We start from the raw sequence: 27,162 nt of genomic DNA on the forward strand, positions 1-27,162 counted from the left end.
CTTCCGCAGCATGCCGTATTTTCGTGCGTATAACCCGCACCAAAAATGCGAAATAATGCGAAAGTAGAGGTGCGGATTATACACGGGGTCTTCCCTGTAGTGCAGCTTCACGGCAATGCGCGTTTTGCCGGGAAGCTCCTGCGCAGTAAAACGGACTAAGCCATCCATGGCAGCGATTGCACAAAGCACACAAGGACAAAAAAAAAAATGTGGACGACCATACTATAACAACTGAATTTTATTAGTGAATTGTGACTTTCGCCTTGCAGTCAGTGTACTCTACTTGCTAAATATACATTTATTTCTGTCTACACAGTACGCGATGTGTTGCTTGAGCAGTAGCTTTGGTGCAGTTTTTCCTGTATCAAATGTGTGGGCAATACGCGAGGATTCTTTTGTCTTTTCTGGCAAGATGAAACGGGGGAGCGGGGGGGGGGGGGGTGCAGATTATATGCAGCGACGGGTTATACGGTATCTGTCCGAAGTTTTGTTTCGAAGGAGGGGGTGCATGCAACATGCATTGTTGTGGAGCTTTACATGTTTTTTTTTTTTTTTTTTTTTGTCAGGAGGCGAGGTTCACATCTCGAGAACACCAAAGAAATAGTTGCTGCCTTATGTTACATTAGTTACTCCATATCAAAACTTGCTTGCATTTTGTCCGTCCAAGAACTTACAACGACAGTGGCGTGAATGAAGTAGGCAGAGTGCACATAAGGCAGATGCAACTTATCCTCCTTTGCACCACCCTTGTTTGAGTGCACAGTGAAAGATACATTTTTCGGTGTGGACACAGCAGCGTAAAAATGTGTCAAATGGAGTTGGTGGCACCGTGGCGCCACACGTAGACCGTTGATTGAAGGGACATCTGGTGGCAGAACTCCTAACTAAGCTTTGCAGCGTCCTAGGCGTCAAGTGGCTTGATTAACGACTGTCTGAAGCAAGGTAATTCGCAGGCAGCAGCGGCATGCGTGTAAAACAACGTTGTTTGTGTGAGCTAACCGTGTCAGCTCACACAACGCGATCGTAACGCGTTATTTATTGGATTGTTTAAAACAGCTGCGAGAGTTTGGGCGTCCTAAGTTCATTTTGACGCGCGCGCAGCTCCTCTGAACATTGTACACTGGCAGTGACTTTGACAACATCGAATCGTCTCTGCTGCTTCATGCGTGAACTTAATAAGTTGTGCAACGCCAATTACGACGACGAAACTTCAGCGTACTCGCGGCTAGTTTAATCCATTTCAGAAACTGGGCTACTTTCCTTGTATGTTAGGCGTTGTTCCAGCCGCGGACGCTTCCGTTTTGCCGCTGCTTGTACTGAGCAGCTGGGGGGGCTGTAGCCAACGGTAAAATCGGCAGCACTGCATCATTTGCGAGTGCGCACCTCTTCGACATTCACTAGTACTTCCCCTCCTAGTTCCGAAAAGTACCCTTTCGCGTAACTTTCAGAGAAATGCTGACTGAAAGTAGCACATCATTTCCTGCTAGGTATGGCCGCAGAGCACGCATTCATTCATTTAGGATCACAGGGAACGTTAAATAATGTGACGTTTTCTTGCCAGCCGTTGCAGTACGTACCCAATAAAGCATTTGCACCCCAGTTTTTCCTTGCGCAAGAATAAATCTCACTTGTGTGAGTGCTCAATGACTACCGCGCCACACATTCCCTTCGGTTTAGTGTTTTATGCCTTTTTTTGATTGTTGCCGACTCAAAACACATGCCTAGAACACGTTGAAACACTGGGGAGGGGGCAAAGGCTTTCGCACGGATTTCTTTAAATTATCGTCTGCACCACCGGCCGGCGGAGTCGGCCAAGCCGCGGCAAGCAGACATCGAGCAGACGACCAGTTACAGAAGCTGCAGAGAAGGCCCGACAAGGAGCTGAAAAGATCCGAACACCTTTGAGTAGCCGGCGCTCAAGCAGCTTCTTTTCTCTGCCTCTGGAGGGCACTGCCGTCAACGGTCTCAGCGGCATCAGTTTGGTGACCTTATTAAAACGACAAGTACATGTTTGTTTTTGCAATCTGTGTCCTCACCTAATTCTATATCTTGCACTGTGTTTGAGTGGAGCTGGTCATGGCACGAAATCGACATTGTATGATTACTGGCCTTTCCATGCAAACAATGAGGTTGCATTGTGGAGGCTAAGGGTGTGAATAGTTTGCAAATCTGTTGAATAGTTCACAATTTTTTTTTTTACTCATTCATTCATTCATTCATTTATTTATTTTCATTACGCTAAGGGCCTCATGGAAAAGGGGCATTACATAGGGCTGGGTAAGGCACGTATCAAAGAAACAGTCGTACAGTAAATAAATGAAAAAAAAAAAAACACAAGGCATGAGATTAGGCTTGATAAAAAAAATGGCCCGAGAAATCGAAAATGAAAGATTAAGACCGGATGTGAAACTTGTGGAACAACAATTCGGCGTACATAGCCACGAAGAAATACGTGTTTTTCAACATGCTGTGAATATTTTCAGAGGGTTTTCATGAGAGATGGGACAGGCGTGTCTGGAACATGACCTCTTTAATTTTGACGAAAATTTTATATATAGCTTCTCGTCCACAGGGGAAAACATATACGGAGTTAATTTGTGGGAAAAAAAATGCCTTTCTCAAAAAAATTCCCAAAGCAGCCTGGCACGTTGAGCAGCTTGCGGAAAATTTGAAGCTTCTACCACTGTAAAACAAACTACTACAGCTGTCGTCCAAGTTCTTCTTATGTAAAGACTATGCGTACTCTTAACTGATTTAACGTATTCGTGTTTGGCGCGCAGAGCGAATTCATTTTATTAAAAATTCCCAAATTGGAACATATTTTGGAAATTGCCCAAATGTAGGGGCTTTTTTTTCTGCATCTAAACGAGCTAGGTAGTTTATTTTTTTTTAGTTTTATTCTTCAATCCTGGCTCAATCTTCGTGCTAATTTTTTTTTATGTGGTCAAAACAGTTCAATTTGAGAAAGCACTGTACTGCAGCTAGGTAACACAGTTTTTTTTTTAAATCCAATTAAAGAAAGGGCCATGTTCGCTTTTTTTTTTTTCAAACGTTGGCAAATGAAAGCCAAGGTTGCTCATATCCCCTACATCAAAAAACATGTTGCACTATTTTTGTTGTTTTGCAGCTGCAAAGCGGCAAATATGGCCTTGTTAGCAGTATTGCAGTGACATACTCAAGTGTTTATGTATAACGGCTCGCAGCAACACCTTTTCGCAGAGCTGATAACGGCCCGGGAACCCCTTACCCTCCTATATACTGGCCAACCGAACACCAAGTTGGACGCCGATTTAAAAATGCACGAGCTGAAGGCCGCACTTAGAAGTGCTCCCGGCCGCGATCAAATCGCTTTTTTGCACGTGCAAAAAAGCCAGCTTAAACGGACACGCATGCTTGCAACGTCGTGCGGCAGAGCCAACTTTTATAGCTTTAATCGTAAACACTGAACCATTCCAATATTAAGAACAGTAAAACTGCCCTGCGTATCGAATCAAAATAGAAAAGGCAAATTTTCTTTCTCTTCTTTGATTCATAGCATACACAAGCTTCACAATACTGTCTAGACCCATACCAAAGTGTTCGAGTTTCGAATATTCGCTACCCTCTTGTAGTTTTTGGCGTGTGTCCCCTTGGAAAGCGATGTGAAATAATAATAAAAAAAACATTGGGATAGGTTGGGGGCGCACTGCAGGCCAGGAAAAGAGGAATGGTTTACGAAAACCTTGCGTATCTCTATTGGAGAGCCAGGGGCGTATCCAAAAATTTTGCTCGGGGGGGGGGGGGGGGGGGGGGGCTGAGATTGCACCTCGACCTCCTCCATATGAATTTTCAAGTGATTAAAAATATGTATAATAAATACACAACAAAAACTGATAATATATTACATAACTATGAACAAACTGTTAATTGGAATTTATAACTACTAACTGAAAATACATAACAATTAACTGTCAAGAAGAAGGACAACAAAATATTTCATAAAATTCGCATACTGCGAGAATTGTTTTAATTTCGTGTTTTGTCTACATCAAAAGAAATAACATTTAAAGAAATATGGAAATGTAGAACAAATATATACAAACATGTGCTTAACAAACATGGAAGCAAAAAACATGGAAGTAAATAACTAATTCATCTAAAACTAACAAAATATGGAGCCGTCATTGTAAACGTGAAAAGCACGAAACAAGCAACTTGTGGGTGGACGTTTTGTTTTATTGTCACTTTGTCATCCAAAAATCTTTTTTTTTCCCACTTTTGCAAACATGCGATGGTTAGGACAAATCTTAACACCTCTGTCTTTTATGGCAATAGAGCAGCTTGCCAACCGTCGGGTACTTCGGTTAATTGCAGCAGAATTGAGTCACACAAAAACTACGCCAAAATACGCAGTTGGGGCGAAAAAAACGAGATTATATTTGATCAGGGCAACAAAATTGCCCCTGGCAACAAAGTGCCAATTTATACAGAAAGCCAATTTATACAGAAAGCGTTCCACATGGTGCAAGTTTACCTGCGCGTTTACTCTTGCGGCAAAACTACCTATTTTAACACGGAGGTGTTTTATTCCGGGATACACAGACATTTGGGTGACGTCATATCCGTCACGGAAATGGCGCCAGTACAACGAAGCAAGCGGCCTGTAAAGGGTGCAACTCTGCACAAATGGTCTTCTTGCGGGGAAGCGACATTTGTACTAAAGGGTGCGTTATACTTAAGATTGTTCGTTTTCGGGTTCTATATTTTAACACGAAAGTGTTTTTTGCCGGGATACACCAAGATTTTACTGACATCATATCCGTCACGGAAATGACGCCAGTACACCTTTGCCGAAGGGGTGTAGCCCGAAAGAACCCATTCCCGTTTGACCCGTTCCCGTTTGAACCCATTCCCGAAACGCCCTTCCCGCTTGACCCGGGAACCTCCCTGCCGAAGCGACCCACCAGAAGGACGTCGCTCGCCGACCACACCCACAAGACAGCCGCCGACCCGCAAATCATGCTCAGTTGCAGATTTCGCTGCACTTTCGTGTTTTACCGATTCCTGTGACCACAGTTTTTTGTAGCTATGGCAATCGAATTGTTTTGCCACATGAACGGCGCCGCAGCAGCCAATTCGCGGGTAAGTTCGCACCATGTAGGGGGGGGGGGGGGGGGAAGGTGCGGATGAAGTCCGAAGGCGTTAGCGCACTGCTTTAAGGCGGTGGCCCTGGTTGCATGGAGGCACTGAAGCAGCCAGGCCTGCTGTTTAGCACGCGTCCCCTGTTTGTTCACATGCCGGCGAACTCCTCGGAATTCTTCCGGGCTGGCAAAAGACAGCGTCTTCTTTTTTTTTTTTTTTTTTTTGGTTTCTCGGACCCCCGAAGACGGCGCATATTCATATAGAGAATTATTTCTTTCTCTATGGCATATCAGCGGCAGCATGGGAGCGCCGCGTGCACGGAGCAAGAACAGATTCTTGCTCCGTGGCCGCGTGCAATAACATCAGCCGATGCCCAGCAGCGCACATGCACGTAGAGCGACAGGCATGAAAAATCGCCAAGCAGGAAGTTTATCTTGCTCCGTGACGCAGCATAAAATGATTGTCATATTCCGGTCACCGCGCCGCCACGACTTGCTGCGATAACCGCAAGCAGTAGCTGGAAGTCTTTTTCTGTCGTTTTGTTTTGCGTCTGGCAGAACGTTCTGGAGGACGATAGGGATTTGAGAGTCGAAGTGAAAACACAAGTCGCAGTGCGCTATGATGATTCGATAAACGCGTTTTGCAAGAAACGGTACGCCATCTTGCCCGGCTTCTGCGTATTGCATGCGGACGAGCTGGCGGCGTCGATGTATGGGTGAGTGTTTTCGGTGCGGTACTTTTAGCGGGGAGCTTTGCTCGCGATAATTTGTGTTTAAGTTCTTAACCATAATCCCCTTCCTTTCGTTCTTAAAATCGTTCTTATTTATTTTCAGAATAACCAGGTAAGTACTGTCGTTCTTATCGGTGTCAAACGAAATAGACCACAAAATGCGACCTTCGTGTGAAGTTTGAGCGCGAACACAGCGGCGGTTTGTTCAGGAAAGAATCTTAAAGTGTTCCAATTATCGTTGCATCACCCTGTACACCGCAGAGGAAGGGAGCAGGAAGCAAAATTTGTCGTCTGTCTCTCCTCTCTATGAATCTGTCATCTCTGCCCCAACTCCCACACCAGCAGGCGTTCCGGTGTCCACCCCTAGGTGTGACAATTTACGCCTGCTGGTGGTCTTTCCTTTCCTTTTCCTTGTCAATAAATTCATTTATTCATACAACCCGTCCAATACTTGGCAAGGGCGAGCAGCGGCGCAACATGTAGGATACGGACCGAAGCCATTCGAAAACGCTCAGCCAGTTATCTAAGCAAAACGTCTCCAGCGGCATGATTACAAAGTGCTTACTCAACGCGAAATGGAAGCAGGGCGTATCAGGTGTTCAACCGGACATGAATTAATGCTTTCGCCTCCACGACCCTTTCGAAGTGCGAAGGTGTCTTCGAATACGTGTTCTGCAGCAGTTATCTTCAAGTGTTCAAGAATGGCGCCCACATTCGCTTCGTATATTACACCAGGTTACTACAAACTTGTAGAAGTTCCCGGAAAGTCGGAAATTCCGGTACTAACCGCGAAGTTTCTAACGTGTACCTACGCAGCTTAAAATTAAAAAAAAAAAGCGCGAAAATTTATATGCCCATTTTGGCGGTTTCCTTCGGGTTTGAGACAGGTGGTTTTTCGCGACTTCTTGAGTAGTACAACTTTTATTAAAACGGGAGACCGCTGTTCTAAACAGGGGAATGGAAAGTGGAGAGGGTATAGTAAAAGCACTGGTGCAGTAGTGCCGTTCTTGGCTTTCACCGCGCAACTTCTTGTTTACGCTTACGAGGGCTCACTTTGCATCTTCACTCTTGAAATGAGTCCATCACAACGGGTGGGCCAGGCAAAATAGTCCACCGTGAGCAGGACCGGTGAGGTCTCCGCTCAGACAACTGGTTCCAGACCGCTTTTTAGAGAATAATGCGCTATTTGGTGGATTAATTGTGTGTCAAGTTGTTGGGTATCAGGGTGCAGTGGTGGTGCCGTGAATGTTCGGTGTTCGGCAAAAGTCGGGTATGACCATACGAGATCAGCGAGGTTCGCTGAGGTACTTGTGTGACAGTATGGGCATCTGGGGGGCAAATGGGGAGTGTATTCATTTGCGATGCATTTCGGGGCGGATCTCAGTAAGAAGAGGGTCGTACTTCTCTACGATGCACTGTGCCTCCGCTCGCCCCTTCCCCTCGTTCTCTCCCTAAGCCGGAAGTGCGCCACTTGCGGGCCTAGTCGCTGAGGCCACTTCCGGGAGGTGAGCGACTTTTTCTGGCGACCCAGAACCGAGCATCCGATGAGCGATTCGGTCCGCGACGAAAAGTAGTTCGTCACTATAGTCGCGTGGCTCCCCAAATCGCATGCAAAATTGCTTCATGTGGTTAGCGCTTTAGACGTGCTGCATTCAAGACGACATACAGACTGATCGGACGGAACTTTCCCCCAGTCCCACTCCCACCCCATTCCTGGCCACTGGCCGATTTCCACCACCCCCTGTCTCTGTGCGTCCGTCTAAGTCAGTTGAATAAACTTTGTTACGAAGGTGACAGGTGGTGTGCCCAAGAGATGGGCACCTGTGCCCACAACCTCAACCATAGTGAAATTTCATTTCATGACCTTCTCTTTTGAAATAAATTAGTATTTAAGTCTTATCGAAGTACAATCAGTAAATTAGCCCTGGCCAATACCCCCTTGTGGGGGATTGGGGACATCGGCCGCCGAGGGCGTCATCATTGAGGGCAACATTGAGGGCATCATCATCATCGTCGTAGTTGTTGTCGTGCTTCTAGCAGCCAGGTGCCACCACCACGACCGCAGTTCGACTCAGTTCTCGGCGTAAGACTGACACCGCTCGCATTTTTTCGCAGCAGTCCGCCAACGTTCTCGGCACACCGTGTCCAGCAAGCCGCGGTCAAGTTTCCCTGAAACAGCCATCTCTGTGTGCCGCAGACGAAAAGCAATCCGTGTTAGGCCTAGTCACGACTTGCGCGGTATTCCAGCTGCCCTCGTAAGGCGCCAGCCGCGCCCTTCACTCGGGCCGCCTTCACCACTCGTTGGCAAGGACAGCTGAGCACCATGGACACCTCTGGACTCCAAGAGTGGTTTCTTTCTGCGCCGTCATGCCATCCAGTGACGGCCACGACAAACGGGAAGAAATCCGCGCTCTGCTCCCACGCCACTTATTTTGCCGTCGGTACACTCGGCTCTTCCAAATCAGCCAGCCTCTCCACGCAAGAACGTGCGGACACATTCACCGACGTGCGCGAGAGGAAGAACCTTGCGCACAAGCCCCTTGCCTCGACGTCTGCAACCCACCTAGGGAAGGTCCACACTGTGACCTCATATCAACCCCAAGACCCCGCCAACACCGGCGGAGTGCTCCAGGGAGTCCCTGCAAGCCACAGCGGGGATCACAGTCGCGCGTCCCTTGGAGTACATGGGCACAGAATCCTGGACTTCAGGCGCATGGGGGACTCTCACTCCATCCTCATTGCCCTAGAAGGTCACAGGCTACCACGCCAGGCTATCTCCTGTTCCGCAATCACCCGCCTCTACCCTCCCCACACACATTGCAGGCGGAGCCTTCACTGCCTCAGTCTGCACTGTCGCGCCGACGCTTGTCCAACTGGAAAAGAATTGGTACATTTCAGGTACGGCGGAGCGCAATTTCCCCTAACCACAACCCCACGCACACCCACCACGACCGCGAACTGCGGTGCTTCGGTTGTCATGGAGATCCCTCTGCCACCCATCCCTCATGCCAGGCTGGGAAGGCTGCCACTCAAGCCCTCCGCAGCCCAGCTCGGAGCGTCGGAAATCGTCATCGCTACGGTCTATCCCGAACATCAATATACGGAGACGTCGGGGCTCTACCCGGGTAGTCGCTGTCGGAGCCCTACACGCCTTTGGATGGTTCTCGCATGCAGCCTAGCGACTCCCAACGGCAGACTCGGCGAAGATCTGTTCAGAGACCGGACCTGCAGTCGGAGCCAGCACAGCCGGGAACAATCCCGACACGACCGTACACAGATGTCCTCTGATTCCACCCCTGTACGCCCGCAGTCTCCTCACGGCGACTGGGGATAACTTCCGAGCAGGGGCGCATTGCTCGAGCGGCAATTTTACAACGTCGGGACCCGTGGTCACTGGCTCTGAACGCAACGGCGTTCTGGAAGGGGCGTGCACACCATGCAAGGACAACGCAGGTCATTTATGCCAGCTCCCGAGACGAACAGCAGCTCTGTCCTCTATGGGGTTAAACTCCTGCAAGTGAATGGCAATTTTCCCGTGTACCCTGTTGTGGTGCATTGTTAATAGCAAAACAATTGAATATTGCGTAATAATAGTTTTTGCTTTTCTGCTTCCCCGTTGAGAAGTATACCTGTTTCGGTAATTTAGCCTCGCTCGTCCCCACCGTTTCATGCTGCAAAGCAAACTTTCGGAACTAAGAGAATGGTTTTTGCGATACATTTAGCCGGGTATGCATACAAAACGGTGACCGCTAATCTCTGGCATATGGCTAATATTTGAGACAATGTCTGGGGCTCTTATTCGCAATGAGCCCGATGTGTCTGATGTGTAAGATGTCTACATTGCTGTTTGTGTAATTATTTATGTTAATGATGGAACGCAGATGATTCCGGCCATGTTGTCACAGTCACAGGCAGGCCCAGTTAACGTGGGGAAATTGAATCGCTGTAAGGAGGAAGGAGGAAAAGGAGGAATAAACTTCTATAGTGCACACCAGGATGTGTTCACCTCTTATATCCAGGATGTCATGAGTCCGAGCTGCATCCATAGCTCGTTGCAGCAGGGCTTGCTGTCGCTCTGGTGCTGAGCTGGTCAGTTCGGCCTCCCACTGATCAGGTTGGAGGATAAGATGGGGTTAGGGTGGTGAGGACTAGAGAAAAAAAGGTGGTAAGTGGTGAGGGGTATGTGACAGTGCGGGCAGTTGTAGGGGAAAAGGTACGGCGCGGTGTGGTGTATAGATGGGGTGATTATAGAAGGTTTCTGTTTGCAGGCGGCGGTAAAGGGTGGCGTGGTGTGCTGGGAGGGAGGGGTGGGGCGGGGGGTATATTCTTCGTGTGTGCCTGTAGTGGGACAGTATGGAACAGAAGGTGGAATCAAGGGCAGGGAGCGTGTCTTCAGTGGTGGGAGCGTAGCACCCGGTGTCGGTCCTTGAAGTTGGGAGTGCCCGGTAGTGCAGATCGCGGGCTGCGGCATGAGCCGCTTCATTCCAAACCAGGCCGGCATGGCCAGGAGTTCAGACTATGGTCACCTCTAGGTCCGGAGGCAGACGACAGCGTAGCATGGGGAAGGCTTGCTGTCGTGCACGGAGCAAGAATATCTTATTCTTTCTCCGTGATGTGTGGCGAGAGCGGCCTAGTAAAGGCGGCAGGCTTGCTGTGAATCGCTAATGATGGTGAGATAAGGCTGATTTCGATGTGTAGTAATGGCATGGGCGATGGCCAGGGCTTCGGCTTCGGCTGTAGGCATATTTCAGTAAGTGGCCGCAGTAAGGGTGCTGCCAGAAGTGTTAACTAGCGTAGCCGGAGAAATGGGGGAGGGATGTGCAATATCCGTGTAGCGGATCTGCGGGTCATTGCCGTAACGCTTCTCGAGGTGGCGTACTCGAGCTTCTCTTCGCGCCCGGTTGTAAATGGCGTGCATGTGCCTTGGTGTGGGCGCTGTTCTGAGTTGTTGCCGAGAGGAACAATAAAGTTTTATTGAGCACAGTGATGTGTTCAGCCTCCTATATCCAGGAGGCTGCGAGTCCGAGCTGCGTGCAGAGCTCGTTGTACGAGGGCTTACTGTCGCTCTGGTGCTGAGCTCGTCAGCTCGGCCTCCCACTGCTCAGGGTTGAGGAATGGGACGGCGTTAGGGTTGCTAGGACTAGAGAAAACAATGCACTAGGTGGTTACCTAGTTGTGCGACAATGCAGGCAGTTGTAGGGGAAATGGACGGCGGGATGTGGTGTGCGATATGGGGTGATTGTAGAAAGTTTCAGTTCGAATGTGGCAGTATGGGGCAGTGTGGTGTGTAGGGCTCGTAGGGGTGGGGCGGGGGGTATATGTTTTGTGTGTCTGTAGTGGGACCGTATGGAGCAATAGCTGGAATCAAGGGGAGGGAGCGTGTCTTCAATAATGGAAGGGTGGCGGCCGGCGTCGGTCCTTCAGATTGGGGTACCCGGTAGCGCAGATCGCGGGCTGCGGCATGAGCCGCTTCATTCCCAACCAGGCCGGCATGGCCAGGAGTCCAGATAATGGTGACGCTGTAAAGAATAAAACTTAACCCGCCGTTCTGGCTCTGCGAAAGAGGATGACAAACGGAGCTTTTTACCACACGATACGGGTGACAGAAATTAGGTGAAACGTATACGAGCAAATGTTATGTCTCTTGAGCGTTGAAACATGACGTCAGAATAAAAGCATGTTTCTTTTTAAAGCAAAGCTTTCTACATCTAAAAGCCAACCATTCCTTCATGGCGTGCGGGACAAGAAGCTCCGAACGGGCGTTGGAAGGACGGCTTTGTCGTCTGCTTTAGCGAAGGCTGTTTTTGGCCGGCTCTGGCGCCCTTCGCGTCTATTGCGCGCTTCCTTCGCACGGCTTGATTAACTTGCTCGACAGCGCCTCATGGTAACCCGGACCCGACGGAGTTAAGAGGTCGTACGGCAAAGATACGTTAAGGATTGGTTTGCAAGGTGGGGAAACAAAATGTAGAGACCACATACAGACATCTGGCCGCTAGAGAAACGCTACCTTTTGCGCACTGCTTGCCACGAATGGAACTCTGTTTTCTAAATTGGTGAATACCAATTCGGTTGTGTTTTAACACGTATAATAAAGGGCGAAAGGAGGAACTGGGTCTGATAAATAGCGATTATAAAAGTTCCCTCAGCTTTCTGGAAATTCTCAAACGTGCTAAGCTAACTAGTTTAAATCGGTATAAATGGGACTCACTAAGCTTACACGCCGAATTGTTTCGGTGTCCGCGCTTGTGTCGCGCGGTTGGTGTAGCCCCAATCTAGCGCACCAGGATGGCTAGGTTCCGCTGTCTCACCCTTCGAAAGACGCTCCTCTCCGTTTTCTTTCTCCGGACTCACGGCCGGGCTACAGCGGCGTCGTCAACCGCCGCTCTAGCCCAGCCGTAGCCGACGCTCCTGCGTTCGGGACGCCACCCTGCGAATTCCAGGTAACGGCTGACGGAATCTCTGGTTTCACTTTGTAGAGCTACGTGTGTGAATTCAAGTGACGTCGCATGAGCAATTCGTGGGTGTCGTTTAAAGCTTTGCTTTCCAACCTCCTTCACAGCGTGGATTGGAGCCACTTTTTTTTTTTTTTGCTATCAGCTGTACGAACGATACATGTTGTGTCAAGCTATATTTTGCAGTGCTTTCTTCGAGTCACTATTATACAAAGCGTGAGGTGTCAGGGGGGGTGATCAAGCCGGTTAAAAGAACATTGCTTTACGTCTTTTAAAACGAAAGCTTTCTTAGTGCAACCGATAACGTTTTGTCAAAAATTACGCCCACCTACCCTTGCGGGAACACTGGTGTGATGCGACGCTGAGGGGGGTTCAAGCGCAGCGGAGAGCAACCGTCGACCAAAAGGCCGCCGGACAGCGGCACACCGGTTATATGCGCAGCGCGCCCGAAGGAGAGGAGACCGCGGAGAGAGAAAGTACTGCACATGCGCAGCACCGCGCGCAGCGCCGCACACCGGCGGAGTGAGAGCGCGCTGGGCCGCACACCCGCAGATGTTGAGAGAGAGTGTTCGCTCTCACCTGGGCACGCACCGGCGCCAGTGCGTCTGCCGCGGCTATGACGCAACACAATCCAACACAATCCACTTTAATCCAAATCCAAGCCAAGCCAATCCAATCGAATCCAATCCAATGCCCCTCGCGAGAGAGTGTTCGCTATCGGAGAGGAGAGGGGGTGAGCGGAGGAGAGTGCGGACGCCGACGACGGACGCACGCAGGAAGGACAGGGCCGTTGACACGACAAGAGATGCTCTCAGCGTCGCATCTAAAAAACTAACGCATTTAATTCTCCGTAGATCGGTTGGTCTACCGAGAAGCTCTGGTCACATCTCTGGAGACACGGCGCATGCGCAAAAAAACCGGGCTTCCATTGCGTCAAAACGGCGACTTGAAAATCACGCAAAGAGAACGGTTATAGATAAGACAATACACGCATCGATCATGAAAAAGGAATACAATACCATACCTATATCTCGTAAGCCACGTATCGGTATACATTTAGATAGTTCGTAGATGCGTTTACTGAGGGCGTGAAAAATCGTCGCATGGGTTCGTTTTTTGTTTGCGATTTGGGTCTTTGAAGGTTCCACGACCGATTGCGGACGCACTTTCAGCGAAGGTTGGATTCAATTTTAGCTTTCGCGCCTTGTGTCAACTTTATTTAGGAAGAGACGGTAATTTTTTTTTTGTTACAAATCAGAAACTTGCATCTCGATTGAAAGGAAGAAGCATTCTGTTTACTGGACGAACCTCCGGTGGAGAATGCACCAATCAAAACTACATCATCACCATCATCATCATCATCGTTATCGTCCTCGCGCTGGCTTCCTTGTGAGCGCGCGCTTCCGCCATTTTGTGGAACACCTTTTGGCCAGCGAGGGTGTCGAGCGCTCGTCTCTTTCCGGTCTCCCTTAGATCTCTTCGGTGAGTTCTTTCAGCGGTTGCTTTGCCCGCAGGAAAGATACGTCATAATCCGGGGGCTTCGCTCGCTTCACAATTTTTTGCTTGTAAGAACAGTGATGGCTGTGGAACTCGAGGGGCGCTTCGCGTAGGGGCAGAATTAAGGGCTTGGCAGCACGGTGGTTAGAGAGAAACCTAGCTGATCCTTTATAGCTGCTGAGACGCGGTAGCAATTGCCTTGCCATGGGGGGAACAGCAACAGCGTTTGGAAATTAGCAGTGTCAATTATCGAAACGCTAAAATTCGCAGGAGGAGGTGCATTTATGTCGCGAAAAACCTTACCATCGTTCCTAGCGTCGATGAGTCTTATTTTTATTATTCAAAAAGCTTCGGTAGATGTAAAAGTGTTGCTTTATCACTTGTTAGTTATTAATCCAGCCAAAGTATCTTCCCTTGTAATTCATCACCACCCAGCTTTTTTTTTCTTTTTTTTCTCGCGCGTGCGCATTGGGTCGCGCCGGAGGAGTTGTCTGTGTCGGGACCCGGGAATTTTTATTTCCCTTGGCCATATAAGGCTTCGTTAAAAAAAAAAAAAGATACAGTAGTCTCGCCTATACCCTGGTCTGAATGCTCTTGAACTGACACTGACATGGCGTTGGAGGGAATCCACGAGAGTTTTGCGTATATGAAACGATCTGAAAATTCTAACGCTCCTGTCAATTTCTAGAAAAATTGTGCGATGCATATTATAGCGAAAGGCAGTGCTCTTTATATGGACATCTGAAATTTACTGATACATGCTCACTGCACTGTTTGAGTTCTCAGATGATGGAGGAGCTGCGCAGCTCAACCAATGGCATGACTGCGTAATTACCGCCTCCATGAGTCCGTCGCAGAAAGAAACTACGTGCTTTAGGACTTGTCGCGTGCGCAAAGTGAAAGTTATCTGTACCTGTTAACGCGGTTTCCTTTGAATTATAGGCGGTGCGTATTCTTCCGGCGCCTGTAGAATGATTATTCCGGAATTCTACCGGCACTCGCCGCCCATTGGCTGCCCGGAGTCACATTACACCTGCGGATAAAATAACGCAATTTTTATTCTGTCGGCGCCAGCAGAAATGTTTTGCTGCCCGAACTTAACCTTATTTCAGCGAACGACGAAAAGGCACACAGGGGCATCCAGTGGGCGGCGACTACCGGTAGAATTTCGGAAGGATTATTCCGCCGGCACCGGGAGAACACACTGATATTATACATTGTCTTGCCTTCGTAAAGCTTCCACCGTTTCCTTTTTTAAGTGCAGATAGGGGCTGTAGTCTTATCGTGGTAGCTCGCTGTAACGGTCGATGCCAAACGACTGCCGGAATCGGGCGGTGCCGCGAGATAACGGATCCAAGTAGAGCCCGGCGTTCCGTCGTACGGCGTCGCGCAGAGACTTCGAAAACCAAGCGGTTTAGATAGTCATAACCGTTCGAAACTCGTGAAACGCTGGCGCTTATCATACATATCCGCGTTGTTTAGCGCAAAAACTGCAAGTGCATTTGACGCAAAATATATGTAATTAACTGGCACGCTTATCATACATATCCGCGTTGTTTAGCGCAAAAACTGCAAGTACATTTGACGCAAAATATATGTAATTAACTGGCATCACCCGCGTTCATTTAGTTAGGAACGCTCGTTAAGTTGGTTTTTGCGATAGTAAGCGAAAAAAAGTGGCAGTGCAACGCCCGCACGTGCGGGAGGAAAAGCAAGCATAAAAAGAACAGAACTCGCGCTGGCGCTGTTTCAGGCAGTGGGCGGGCGAGCTTTACGGAGGCGGGAAATTTGAATATCTTTCGCGCTGGAGCTGTTTCATGCAGTGAGCGGGCGAGCATTACGGAGGCGGGAAATTTGAATTGCTTTGGGTGGTAGCAGTAAGCGGTTAACGGCGCTACAGCCCAATATGGCGAATCACTTTCGCTGCACTTCCGTCAGCTTTCGCGTTGAGTGGAAAGGCTTTATTTTTTTCTTTTTTGAGGGAAAACGTCCAGCGCTCCGTAATCATTCCGGAGTGGGCTATCAGCACGGGATTACCATCAAAGTTGCACGCCGTTCAAAACATTCATTCCGACTTCAAGCCCACGTTTCCCATTACTTGGATACGCATTTTGAGCAATTTAGTAATCAACAGGCTTCATTTTCAAGATCATAAGTGTCTGCAACAGATAGTAAATGTTTCTGAAAGATTTGCCGCTGTGCGGCCGGCGTCGGCCATTTCCACGTTCGCACTGCCCCCTCTCTGTCGGCGTTGGAAGCGCTTGCGTGTCTAGTTTCCTCCGGCTCCTCTGCGAGGAAGTTCCGTCGTCAAGACATTGCAAGCGGCAGTTCTCCATTTCAAATTTCGCTTCTCTTCTGGTGGCGTAACAGGGAGGCCACGAATAGTTCGGACCACAAGCTTCGCCGCTCGACATCCACCTTCAGAGTGGAATGGCTCATGATTTTTAAAGCGAAGCTTTCTACCTCTTCCAGCCAACGATTGTTTTGTGGCGTGTGGGACAATGAACTCCCAATGCGGCGGGGGGGGGGGGGGGGGGGGGGGTTCACTCACGGAGCACACTGTAGATGGAGCGGCGAATTTACCCAGCGTTCCCCGCGCGCCGGAACTACTCACCTCGGCGCCCGCGTCGGCGGGACCATTCCATCGGCTTTGTCGTCTGCTTTAGAGACGGTTGTTTTGGGCCTGTTTTGGCGCAGCTTCGCGTTCACTGCGCGCTTCCTTCGCACGGCTTGATTAACTTGTTCGACAGCACCTCCCAGGTAACCCGGACCCGACAGAATTAAGTGGTCGTACGGCAAAGATACGTGAAGGATTGGTTTCCAGGGCGGGAAAACAAAATGTAGAGACCACATACAGACATATGGCCGCTGGAGAAACGCCAGGCACTTTCTAAACGAATGGCACTTTCTAAATTGATGAATACTAATTCGGTTGTTTTAACAGGTATTACAACAGGCGAAACGAGCGGCTGGTTCTGATAAATAGCGATTACAAAAGTTTCCTCAGCTTTCTCGCAGTTCTCAAACTTGCTAAACTAACTAATTTAAATCGGTATAAATGGGAATCACTAAGCTCACACGGCGAATTGTTTTGGTGTCTGCGCTTGTGTCGCGCGGGAGTGTAGCCGCGAGCTAGCAGATCAGGATAATCTGCTAAGTTTTGCTGTCTCACCCTTCGAGAGACGCTCCTCTCCGCTTTATTTCCGCCGACGCACGGCTTGGTTACAGCGGCGGCGTCCGCCGCTCTAGCCCGGCCGTGGCCGACGCTGCTGCTGCGTCCGGGACACCGCCCCCGCGAATTCCAGGTAACGGCTGGCAGTACATCTGGTATCACTCTGTACAGCCACGTGTGGGAATTCAAGTGACGTCGCATGTGCAATTGTTGTGGGTGTCGCTGAAAGCTTTGCTTGCCAACCACCTCCACAGCGCGTAAATTCAAGCCATTTTTTTTCTTTCTTTCTGAAAGTTTTAAGTTTCATCGGAGGAGGTCAACCGCGGAATGAGGCCACTTCGATCGGACGCCCCTTCGCCACCGCTAGAGGAGCCCGTGCGTGTGGCGTACCTGTACCCAGAAGCTGTAGAGGCGGCGCTGGCGGACTTCGTAGAGGCCGTGGGGCGGCGTTTGTTCGAGGCAATACGAGCTGCCTTTGCAGAAATGACGAACGGCGTGCCATCGCGACACGACGTGAACCAACAGCAGGTAACCTACTGACTCAACTGAATTCCAGCCCCTTTCGAACGACGCTCTTTAATGGCACTCACCTGATCCCAGACCTGTGGAACTTGCTGTGTCATGATCCACGGGCTTAACAACCATAGTGCTGCAGTACCAAAAAATTGTTTCATAAAAGTGTTCCTAACGGCCTCGTTTGCTTCTTTAAGAAATAAATCACTTCTGCACTGAAGTAAAAAATAAACAAAAAGCGAATTCTAATTCTAGTTTTCACTAGATGATGCTAGCTGTATAGCAAGGGAGAGCTTTATTTTTATTTTAGTACAAAAGTGACATTGTTAAAATGAGTAAACTAGGGCGCTGTTAATATTTGTATGCATTTGTAAAACTTTTCGTACTGGTGCACGATGGTTTTGAAGCCCGCGTGTCGTGAAGTATAGTTCCATTGGAATGTTAACAGGTGAGCCCCCCTTAACCGAGGAAAAAAAAATTCACTTATTTCCACGAAGTGAATCATGACGAGTTGGCGAAGCACTGCGAATCGTTCTTACCGTGAATCACCGGTGGCATTGCCCACTCGCGCATGTAAATGAGTGACAACGCGTGTGTACAGTGTATACAATTCCAATCCAATCCAATCCGATCCGATTCAGTTCAATTCAATCCAATTCAATTTACTCCAACCCAATCCAATCCATTTCAATCCAATCCATTTTAATCCAATCCATTTCGATCCAACGCTCCTCGCGCATGCGCAACACTGCGTACACGGACGCCAAGCCCCGGTCAGAGTGAGGCCCTAAGGCGCTCCGCCCCTAAAAAATAAGGAATATTAACTTTCGAATTTAGCGCTACATGGAGGCAGCACTGATGTAATATGGGGAAAAAGTGAGCCTGCATTTTCCCGAGCTGGAGAATGCAGGCCCAATCTCCACAACCTCTATTCCTACAGCAAGGATACCCCGCAGCAAAGCACGAAGAAGCAGTGCGGCTTTCAATTGGACAATTGCTTTCGCATTCCCAACTCGTGTTAGTTGAGTGGGTAGGTGTCTCGGGATTTTTTTTTAAAAGCAGCTTGATTGCATTGCAGCTGAACTTAAATCTGAAGTTGAGCTTCAATCTGAAGCGGCGCAAAAGTGCTTGCACCGCTGGGGCCCTAACACAGGTCGTTCATTTGATTGTTTTAGTTTGTTGAGTGGTTGGAAAAGATTGAGTGTTCACTCGGCGGGGCTGGGTGCGTGCGGGAAGTGGAAACGACCAAGGCAATGAAAAATGAAGTGAAAGAATCAGCGACAACGACCTGGAAAGAGAGTACGGACGCGAAGAAGTCCTTAGATATCTACAGTATCGGGAAGCAGGAGATCACAAGAGAAAAATTCTTCGATAATACCAAAGGGAGTGCATTGCTTTTTGAAGCCCGGGCGGGTTGCTTGCGGAAAAAAAAAAACGCTTATCCGCGAGCCGGTACAAGAACTGTGCGTATACGCTGCGGCATGGAGCCAGAAACCATGCGACATATTGTAACGTAGTGCAAACGTATCCGTCCAGTGAGGGAGCCATCCAGCTTCCGGTAGCGCTTGGCTTTAAGGTTAACAAAAAGTGAATTGGACAGCAGTAGGGGTTAGTAGAAGAAGGTTAGAATGTCGGTGGGAAAAGAGCAGAGAACAATCTGGGAAGACATACGAACAAAGAAGTCAGACTAGCACAAAAATTTCATAATTTCTTTTTTGGGGCGAGGTGATTGTACAGTGGCGTTACGACTAAGGTGACTGTGCAACGCCACCCCGTTACAAAGGGGAAGCCACCAAGAATCATCATCATCAAGTAGCGGGACTCTACCCTCAGGGGAACGGAATATCGCGTGGCAGAGGTCTTCGCCCTGCAGTATAGGGTGTATTCACAGGGCCTTGGACCGCGCGGCGGCGCTACCTGCGCGACGGCGCTACCTGCGCGGCGGCGGCGACGCCATATTTGAGGTTGTACTCCGCCGCGCGGGCAGCGCGTGTGGGCGGTGTTTTTCTCTGCGTGATTCGTGTGTTTGAGCATGCCTGGTCGTAACGAGTAGCCAGCATTGTTTTCGCTGCGAAATTCCGGATGTGATGTTCACATCTACAACCGCAGACCCGAAGCAGGCCAAACGACGAAAGCAAGCGCGCCGGTTTTTTTTTTTTTTTTTTCGAAGCGAAGGCCAGGGCAGTGTTTGAAGACGGCATGATTTTGCGCGACGACTGCAACTGTCCGATGGTTTGACAGGCGCGGCCAGCGGCGTGCATAACCCGGCCCGTTTTGGCGATTTCGCGCTATCTCTGTGTCATCCCCGTGCGCCGATTTCCTTATTTCCTCCGTTGCTTGAAGCGACCGTGGCGCGAGTTGAGGAAATTTCTTCACCCAAGGCTGCGAGGATATTTGATGTGGTGGCGGCGTGTGAGAGAGGAGCTGGTTTTACCGTGCACTACCCAGGCATGTTGCGCGCTTCTTGAGGAGTATTAGAGACGGTGAGGTGCTCTGGGGACAGTGTTATGTGCGTGGAACGCACGAAGGTCGTCCATTTGAGCTCCTAATGAAGCGGAACAATTACGCACAGGGTCTGGGTGGAAACCATCGCGAGGTAAGGACGTGATAAAATTAGGTATGATGGCGACGACAAAGATCCCACCGATTATTTTAAAGTCTTTTCCTTTCGGTAAAGACGAAGCGGGAATTATAAGCAGAACAAGATTGTGGAACACGTACGCTTTGGCTACTTCGAAAGCAGCGCAGAGACAAGTGACAAAGGCTGCTCTAGTTTGTCCCTGCATACGTTAACGTTTTAGTCTCTGTGCTGTTTTTGAAGTAGTCAAACTGCGTACCCAGCGTCAAGCGTTAGTGTTGGAACACGTAACACGCTTGGTCATTAGAGAACAGTCGAAGGCGACGAAGAAGAATTGGATCAATTTGGATGCCCGCAATTACCTGTGAAGCGATATTGCATGTACGCGTGCGTTCACCTCAACACTCGAAGTAGCCCATGTTGAGGCTGGGAGCCCAGTATGGTTTGTCTCATCCATAAAGTACGCCGGCTACCTTAATTTGGGAACATTTTAAGCATGGGAATGTTTCAAACGGGACGAGGTGTGAGGTGAAAGCTCCAACGCCCATCGTCCCGGAGCCCACCTGGATGAAACGGGTTCCAACAGATTCGATACCGATTAGCCATATTATCGATAACTTCTTTGGGAATTTGTCGAATGAAGACAGACAGCCTTCAAGCACTGCCCTATAGCCGCCGCTTCGAAACAGCGAAAGGAAAAAAAAAAAAATACACGGCGCGCTTTTTTTATTTTGTCGTGCGGCCTGCTTCGGGTCTGCGGTTGTAGACGTGAACAGCGCATCCGGAATTTCGAAGCGAGAACAATGCTAGCTACTCGGTAGGACGAGGCATTCGCAAACCCACGGATCACGCAGAAAAAACACCGTCCACACGAACGTTCTTGCCAGCAGCACGCTGCAAACCACGTTTCGCGTCGAGAAACGCGCTGCCCGCGCGGCGGAGTGCAACCTCAAATATGGCGTCGTCGCCGCCGCGCAGGTAGCGCCGCCGCGCGGCCCAAAGCCCTGTGAATACACCCTATACAAGCGGACTCGTGACGATGATGCCCGGAGAAATCCGTCTAATGAATGGCTCGCGAAAGAGAATCCGACAGTGTGAAATGTGGAGAGGTGCTCAGAGCACGGGTCGTTTGTTCTGCACGCAGGAGAGACCGCCGCACGAGGTCGCCCAGACCGGCGACGGCAGTGGAAGCGAGGTCTGGAGCTCACGCTCACCGTAGGCCCGCGCCAACAGCAGTGGGCGCTGCCCGGAAGAACCCCTCCAGCTGGAAATAAAAAAAAGTTCCATCCACTTTTTTTTTTTAATTTGCCAGACTGGGACGATCTATCCCCCTGCCTTCCTTGGTGACTTCAGGGCACTTATTTTGCGGTTGAAGAATTCTGCTGGGACTAAAACACTACAGCATGTCCCTTTGAAGTTTAGTTCATTGCTAATTTTGTCATTGGGGGGGGATAACACTTAATTCTTGCGGAGCTTACTATATAGGGTTCTTTGGAAGAGCAACGTATGGCTCACAGCTCACAGCACTGCAGTTCCTCTATATCAGAATTTACAATTTGTCAGCACAAAAGGTTAAAATATATGCTTGCACGAACGAAGCACCACTGTAACAGGGGACATAAGCTCCTCGGCACTGCTCTCGCTTGAGTGGAAATTATTACGCGTAGTCGATTTTTGCGGCTAGAGGATTCCAATTCCAACCGATATAAGGACTGCTATGACCCTGAGCCACCAAAGGCACTTATGACTACAAAAAAATTTCCATACAAGCAAGGGGGATGCCATGTAATTCACAAATAGAGCACTCGCGGAGATTTTACTTGGTACGACACCTTGTGTTCGCGATTTTATATCTTTCACCCCTAAGCAAACTTTTACGGGGAGGAAGGAATGTGCTTTGGAACGTGGTTAACAAGCTGGGAGATAAGTTTGGGTTACCGGAACTGCTGAAAAAAAAAAAAAAAAAAAAAACCTATGTGCAAACTACTCTTTTGGGGAGAGTTATCGTTAAACGCGTGTACTCGCGCACTGCCGTCAATGTTGGCGTGGCGCTGCTCTCTAAATTTGCCTCCCTATTACCGTACTGGTTACACCCTCCTCTTTTTTCCTTATTCGCGTCCGTGCTTGTATTCGTTTACTACGCCAGTGGTTCCTAACCATCAGCGCGCCGGGAAGACCTTCTGAACACCGAAAAATGATGGGTGACCCATCGATGAAGTATGTTGACACTATCAACATACTGTCACGTTGTCAGACAATTTTCCTTTCAGCTGAAGTCGCTCACACACCTCGTTCCAGGCCCGCCTCTTGCATGTCTGGCTTCCTTGCATAGTTGCAGTGTTGCGCAAAAAGCCGACTTTCGAACACAAGCTACTCGTAGTTCAGCGTACATGCTATGCGGCAAAGCCGCCTTCTCTCTCTCTCTCTCTCTCTCTCTCTCTCTCTCTCTCTCTCTCTCTCTCTCTCTCTCTCTCTCTCTCTCTCTCTCTCTCTCTCTCTCTCTCTCTCTCTCTCTCTCTCTCTCTCTCTCTCTCTCTCTCTCTCTCTCTCGTGGACGACGTGGTTTTCCAAACGAAGAAAAGGAAGGGAGACAGTCGTGGACTCGCGGACACCGCGAAGTGCCTCTATTGACCTTTTGAGGTTCATGGGCCCCGCCCCCATATGATTAACACAGGTGTACACAAACGCGCCTGCGCAGAGGAACACATGCGCCTACACAAGGATAAATGGAGGGGGGGGGGAGGAGGAGCGTTTGGGGCCACTCCCCCCCCACCCCCGCCGTCAAGGCCTGAGTGGCAGAAGTTTTGACTAGTTGGTGATACAGCTTCGACGTGTTAAAAAGCCCGAAAGAACGGGGACACGAGAAAGAACGTTTCGCTTTGGGACGCACCCAGCTTCGACTCGAAGATAAATCTTCGAGTCCTCTTGTATCAGCAACGAACATGACTAATGCTCGAGCACACCTTGTGTGACCTTGCAGAAGAAGCATACCTACAGTGGAAATCCAATTCCTCGTGAAAGATGGTCCATATGTTTTATGGTTTCTGCGCTAATGATGCATGTTGCTCTTTTTAGCCAATAAACCAGCAGTGAAGTTTACCGCCCATCCTCTGTTCGTGTTCTTCCTCGTGTCTCCGTACTTTCGAGCATCTGATCATGTGTTAGTACTACCAAGTCTACAGTGCGTATCGTAATCCTCTCCCCTCTCGGCGAACCAATAGAAGGGTCACCTAGATACGCCTCTGGCCCCAAGTGAAACTTATGGGCTTCCACAACTACTAGTCCCGGGACGTCCGCAGACTGCCCAGGACGCCAACCTGCGCTCGAATATAGGACTGCCCTCGGGCTGTCCGAGGGCAGTCCGAGGACTGCCCGCAGACTGCCCGCAGAGGGCAGGATAGTCCGAGGGCAGTCCGAGGACTGCCCGAAGACTAGCCAGGACCGACAAATAGATTATTCTACATGACGTGGCGCTTATTTCCCGCTCTTCTCATCTGCCACTTCCTGTAATAAATATCGGGATGACTCGGCACTTTGTACCTGTACTGACGACACTAGTGTGGCCATGATGATGGTTGCGAACTTGCGATGCTTGCGATGTTGATGGCGAGAACAGAGGAGGTTTGCGCTTGTCGAACTACGGATGCGGCTTTGCGACAGAGGGCGGAGTGGGCGATTGGGTAACGCCGTCTACTCGTCCGTAGCACATGAAGGTGCTGCCGGTGGGTCTGTCGATCTAAAGCGTGTTGAGTGCCAGGGGTGGTACACGCTTGGCTAGAACATGAACGGACACGGGGAGAGTTTACGGGTAAGCGCATGACGTCGCGCATTGCCAGCAATGTTGGTGTGGCCACGGACCCTGATTAGTTTTATCTTGTAGGGTCGATAAAGGCGTAGAGGAACAATAAGGTTGTCATTGGTGTGAGGATGCGGGTTGTGTCAACCTATATTTTTAATGCATCCTTAGAGTCACTAAACACAACGAGTGAGGTGTCAGGGGGGATCAAGCCTATTAAGAGAATATTACTTTGTAAAAAATGTCTGTTTTGTTTCGTTTTAAACGGGAAAACCGCGCCTAAATCGAAAGGAAGAATCGCTCTGCTTGTTGGGCGAACCTCCGGTTGGGCATGCGCGAATCAAAACTACATCATCATCATCATCGTCGTCGTCGTCGTCATCCTCGCGCTGGCTTCCTCGTGAGCGCGCGCTTCCGCCATTTTGTGGAACACTTTGTGGCCAGCCGGGGCGTCGAGCGGTCATCTCTTTCTGGTCTCCCCCAGGTCTCTTCGGTGAGTTGTTTCAGTGGCTGCTTTTTTCCGCAGGAAAGACACGCTTAAACTCGAGGGGCTTCCCTCGCTTCGCTGTTTTTTGCCTGTAAGAGTTGTGATGGCGGTGCAAGTCGAGGCGCTTTCGAGTCGGGGCAGAGTTTCGGGCTCGGCTACACGGCGGTTCGAGAAACCTAGCTGATCCTTTATAGCTGCTGAGGCGAGGTATCACTGCCTCGCCATGAGGAGAAGAGCACAGCGTTTGAATAATTAGCAGCGCCAATTAGCGAAACGTTAATATTGCGTTTTCTCCGGTTCCTCGGGGCGGTGTTCTCCAGCCGTTCTCCAATTCGAATTTCGCGCCTCTTCTGGCATCGTAATGAAGAGGCAGCGCTTCGCTGCTCGCCATCCACCTAACCGAGTGAGTGGGTGATGAATTTTTAAGTGCGGAGTACTTTAGGGGCCCGCTTGTTGTCGTAGCTCGTCCGGAACACGATACTTATAGTCACCTAAGTCACGCGGCGTCACGAACCCGAACAGAGCTTTCGAAAAGACTATTGCTTTCTCTGGTGGGGATAGGGCCTGGGTACGTCGCGTTGCGCAGCCGATGCCAGTGACATTGCGCGCCACACACACACACACACACACACTTCATAGTCATCATCATCATCATCATCACCAGCCTATCTACGCCCACTGCAGGGCAAATGCCTCTCCCACTATTCTCCAATTGCCCAGGTCCTGTGATAACTGCGGCCAATTTATCCCCGCAAAATTCTTGATCTCATCTGCCCATCTAACTTTCTGCCGCCCCCTGCAGCGCTTGCCTTCTCTAGGGATCCACTCTGTTACCCTTAATGACCAACGGTTATCTTGCCTGCGCATTACATGCCCTGCCCACGTCCATTTCTTCTTCTTAATTTCTGCTAATATGTCCGTTACGCCTATCATCTTCCGTTCCATTGCCCGCTGAGTCGTCCTCAATTTAAGTTGAACTCTCTTAGTGAGCCTCCAAGTTACTGCCCCGTAGGTGAGTACCGGTAAGATGCAGCTGTCATACACTTTCTTCTTCAGGGACAATGGTAGGCTGCCATTCATTATCTGAGAATATCTGCCGCATGCACTCCACCCCATTCTTATCCTTCTAATTATATATGCCTCATGGTTAGACTCCGGAGTCGGTGCTTGGCCTAAGTATTCGCTTACTCCTTCCACTGCCTCGCCACCTATCTCAAACCGCTGTGCTTCACTCATATACAAAATGTTCGGGGTGATCTTTGCTCTGCGCCGTTGCCATGGAGGTTGCCGTTGCTAGGCCACAAATAAGTACACAGTAATATAAAATATCAGAAAAAAAATCATTAACCCATTCTTTCAAATTAACGAAAACTCAATCCAGTGTCTTTTTATAGGCATTTTCAGGGGCTTCGGCGCCCTCTCTCGACTATTTTCGGTATCAATGCCACGGTGATACTGAAATTGTCAAGAGAGGGCGCCACCGCCCCATTGTCGAATTGATGCTCCGCACTTGACAGCTTTCACGTTGGGTGGGACCGCTTTAATTTTAGCACGAAAGTGTTTTATTCTTGGATACACGAAGATTTCCCTGATGTCATATCCGTCGCGGAAGTACAACGAAGCAAGCGGCCTGTAAAGGGTGCACCGCTGCACACAGGTGTTCTTGCAGGGAAGCAACCTTTAGCACTAAATAGTACGTTATAGTTACCGTTGTTCGTTATCGGGTTTGATATTTTAACATGAAAGTGTTTTATGCCGGGATACACCAAGATTTCACTGACGTCATATCCGCCAAGGAAATGACGCCAGTACAGCTTTGCCGAAGGGACCCGCCAGCAGGACGTCGCTCTCCAAGCACACCCACACGAGAGCCCCCGACCCGCAAATCATGCTCAGCTGCAGATTTCGCTGCGCATTTCACTTTCGTGTTATACCGATTGCCATGACAGAGGAATCAACCACAGTTTTTACCTTGTTTCCAAAAGTTTCCAGTTTCCTGGGAAGAGGTTGGTGGCCCGGGGTCACCCGCGGAATGCGGCCACCCCGACCGGACGCTGCTCCGCCAGCGGACGCGGAGCCCGCGCCTGCGGTGAACCCGCCTCCAGAGGCTGTCACGGCAGCGATGATCAAAGTCCTGAAGGTCCTGCGGCACTGTGTGTACGAGGCAATGCAAGCTGACTTCGCAGAAATGAGGAGCGGCGTCCGGTCGCGGCACGACGAGAACCGCACGCAGGTAACCGTTGATTGCTCACCCTACTGAACTGAAGCGGCTATCGAAAGACTCTCTTTAGGGCTACTCACCTGTCACATTCCTATCGAACTTACCATGTCATGATCTACGCACTGTAAAATGTGTTGTATGCCCATTTTGTCTGTAACCAACAAGGTTGCATCCTATAAGAAAGAACAAAGAAAAGCCACGTGAAACGGTGTAATTAGCGATAAAACGCCCGTTAAAATGGTTTATTTGGTGTACTATTGTGTTCTTGTTAGAGTGCGTTCTTGCGTCGCACCCGATGCGCCTTACATTTCTGCTTTGTTCTCGTGGCTTTATTTTTAAAGATTCTATCGAAAAGCGTGCATTGCTGCAAATGAAGGAAAACCGGCCAACAGGCGCTACATGGCCCCACTGACGTAATTCGGGCCGCCGCCGAAGAACGTCAAGACCGGGAAAGAGAGAAAAAACTTTTGAGCGAGTTTCCAAGTTTGCTGATGGGGATAAAGCCGTAATTTTCGGCTCAGGTACTTTGCGACCCCCTAATCTAAGTACTGGGTGTGTTGGGTGACTAAGTTCTGCAAGCATTTAAGATTTAAAA

General features: G+C 49.5%; 1 protein-coding gene across 3 annotated transcripts; it reads left to right on the forward strand.

Annotated features, from left to right (window-relative positions):
* The first annotated feature begins 5,476 nt into the window (after positions 1 to 5,476).
* Positions 5,477 to 26,573, forward strand: LOC144141560 (uncharacterized). 3 transcript variants are annotated; one of them, XM_077673103.1, is made up of 3 exons: positions 5,477 to 5,836; positions 17,267 to 17,500; positions 26,332 to 26,573. In XM_077673103.1, exons 2-3 carry the CDS (start codon positions 17,300 to 17,302, stop codon positions 26,437 to 26,439), a joined length of 309 nt encoding a protein of 102 aa, XP_077529229.1. In that variant the 5' UTR covers positions 5,477 to 5,836; positions 17,267 to 17,299; the 3' UTR covers positions 26,440 to 26,573. The 3 variants fall into 3 exon arrangements, with proteins under 3 accessions (XP_077529229.1, XP_077529228.1, XP_077529230.1); XM_077673102.1 differs by lacking the exon at positions 5,477 to 5,836 and adding an exon at positions 13,553 to 13,785; XM_077673104.1 differs by lacking the exons at positions 5,477 to 5,836; positions 26,332 to 26,573 and adding exons at positions 13,584 to 13,785; positions 21,208 to 21,353.
* Positions 26,574 to 27,162: the final 589 nt, after the last annotated feature.

Source organism: Haemaphysalis longicornis, unplaced genomic scaffold (assembly GCF_048455015.1).
Source record: "Haemaphysalis longicornis isolate Haplotype H1 unplaced genomic scaffold, Haemaphysalis longicornis Haplotype H1 scaffold_6, whole genome shotgun sequence".
Classification (NCBI taxonomy): domain Eukaryota; kingdom Metazoa; phylum Arthropoda; class Arachnida; order Ixodida; family Ixodidae; genus Haemaphysalis; species Haemaphysalis longicornis.

Coding starts and splice junctions, on each gene's coding strand:
- LOC144141560 (XM_077673103.1), top strand. CDS start 17,300: ATGAGGCCACTTCGATCGGACGCCCCTTCGCCACCGCTAGAGGAGCCC. Junction 17,501..26,331: donor ACGACGTGAACCAACAGCAG/GTAACCTACTGA, acceptor TGTTTCCAAAAG/TTTCCAGTTTCCTGGGAAGA.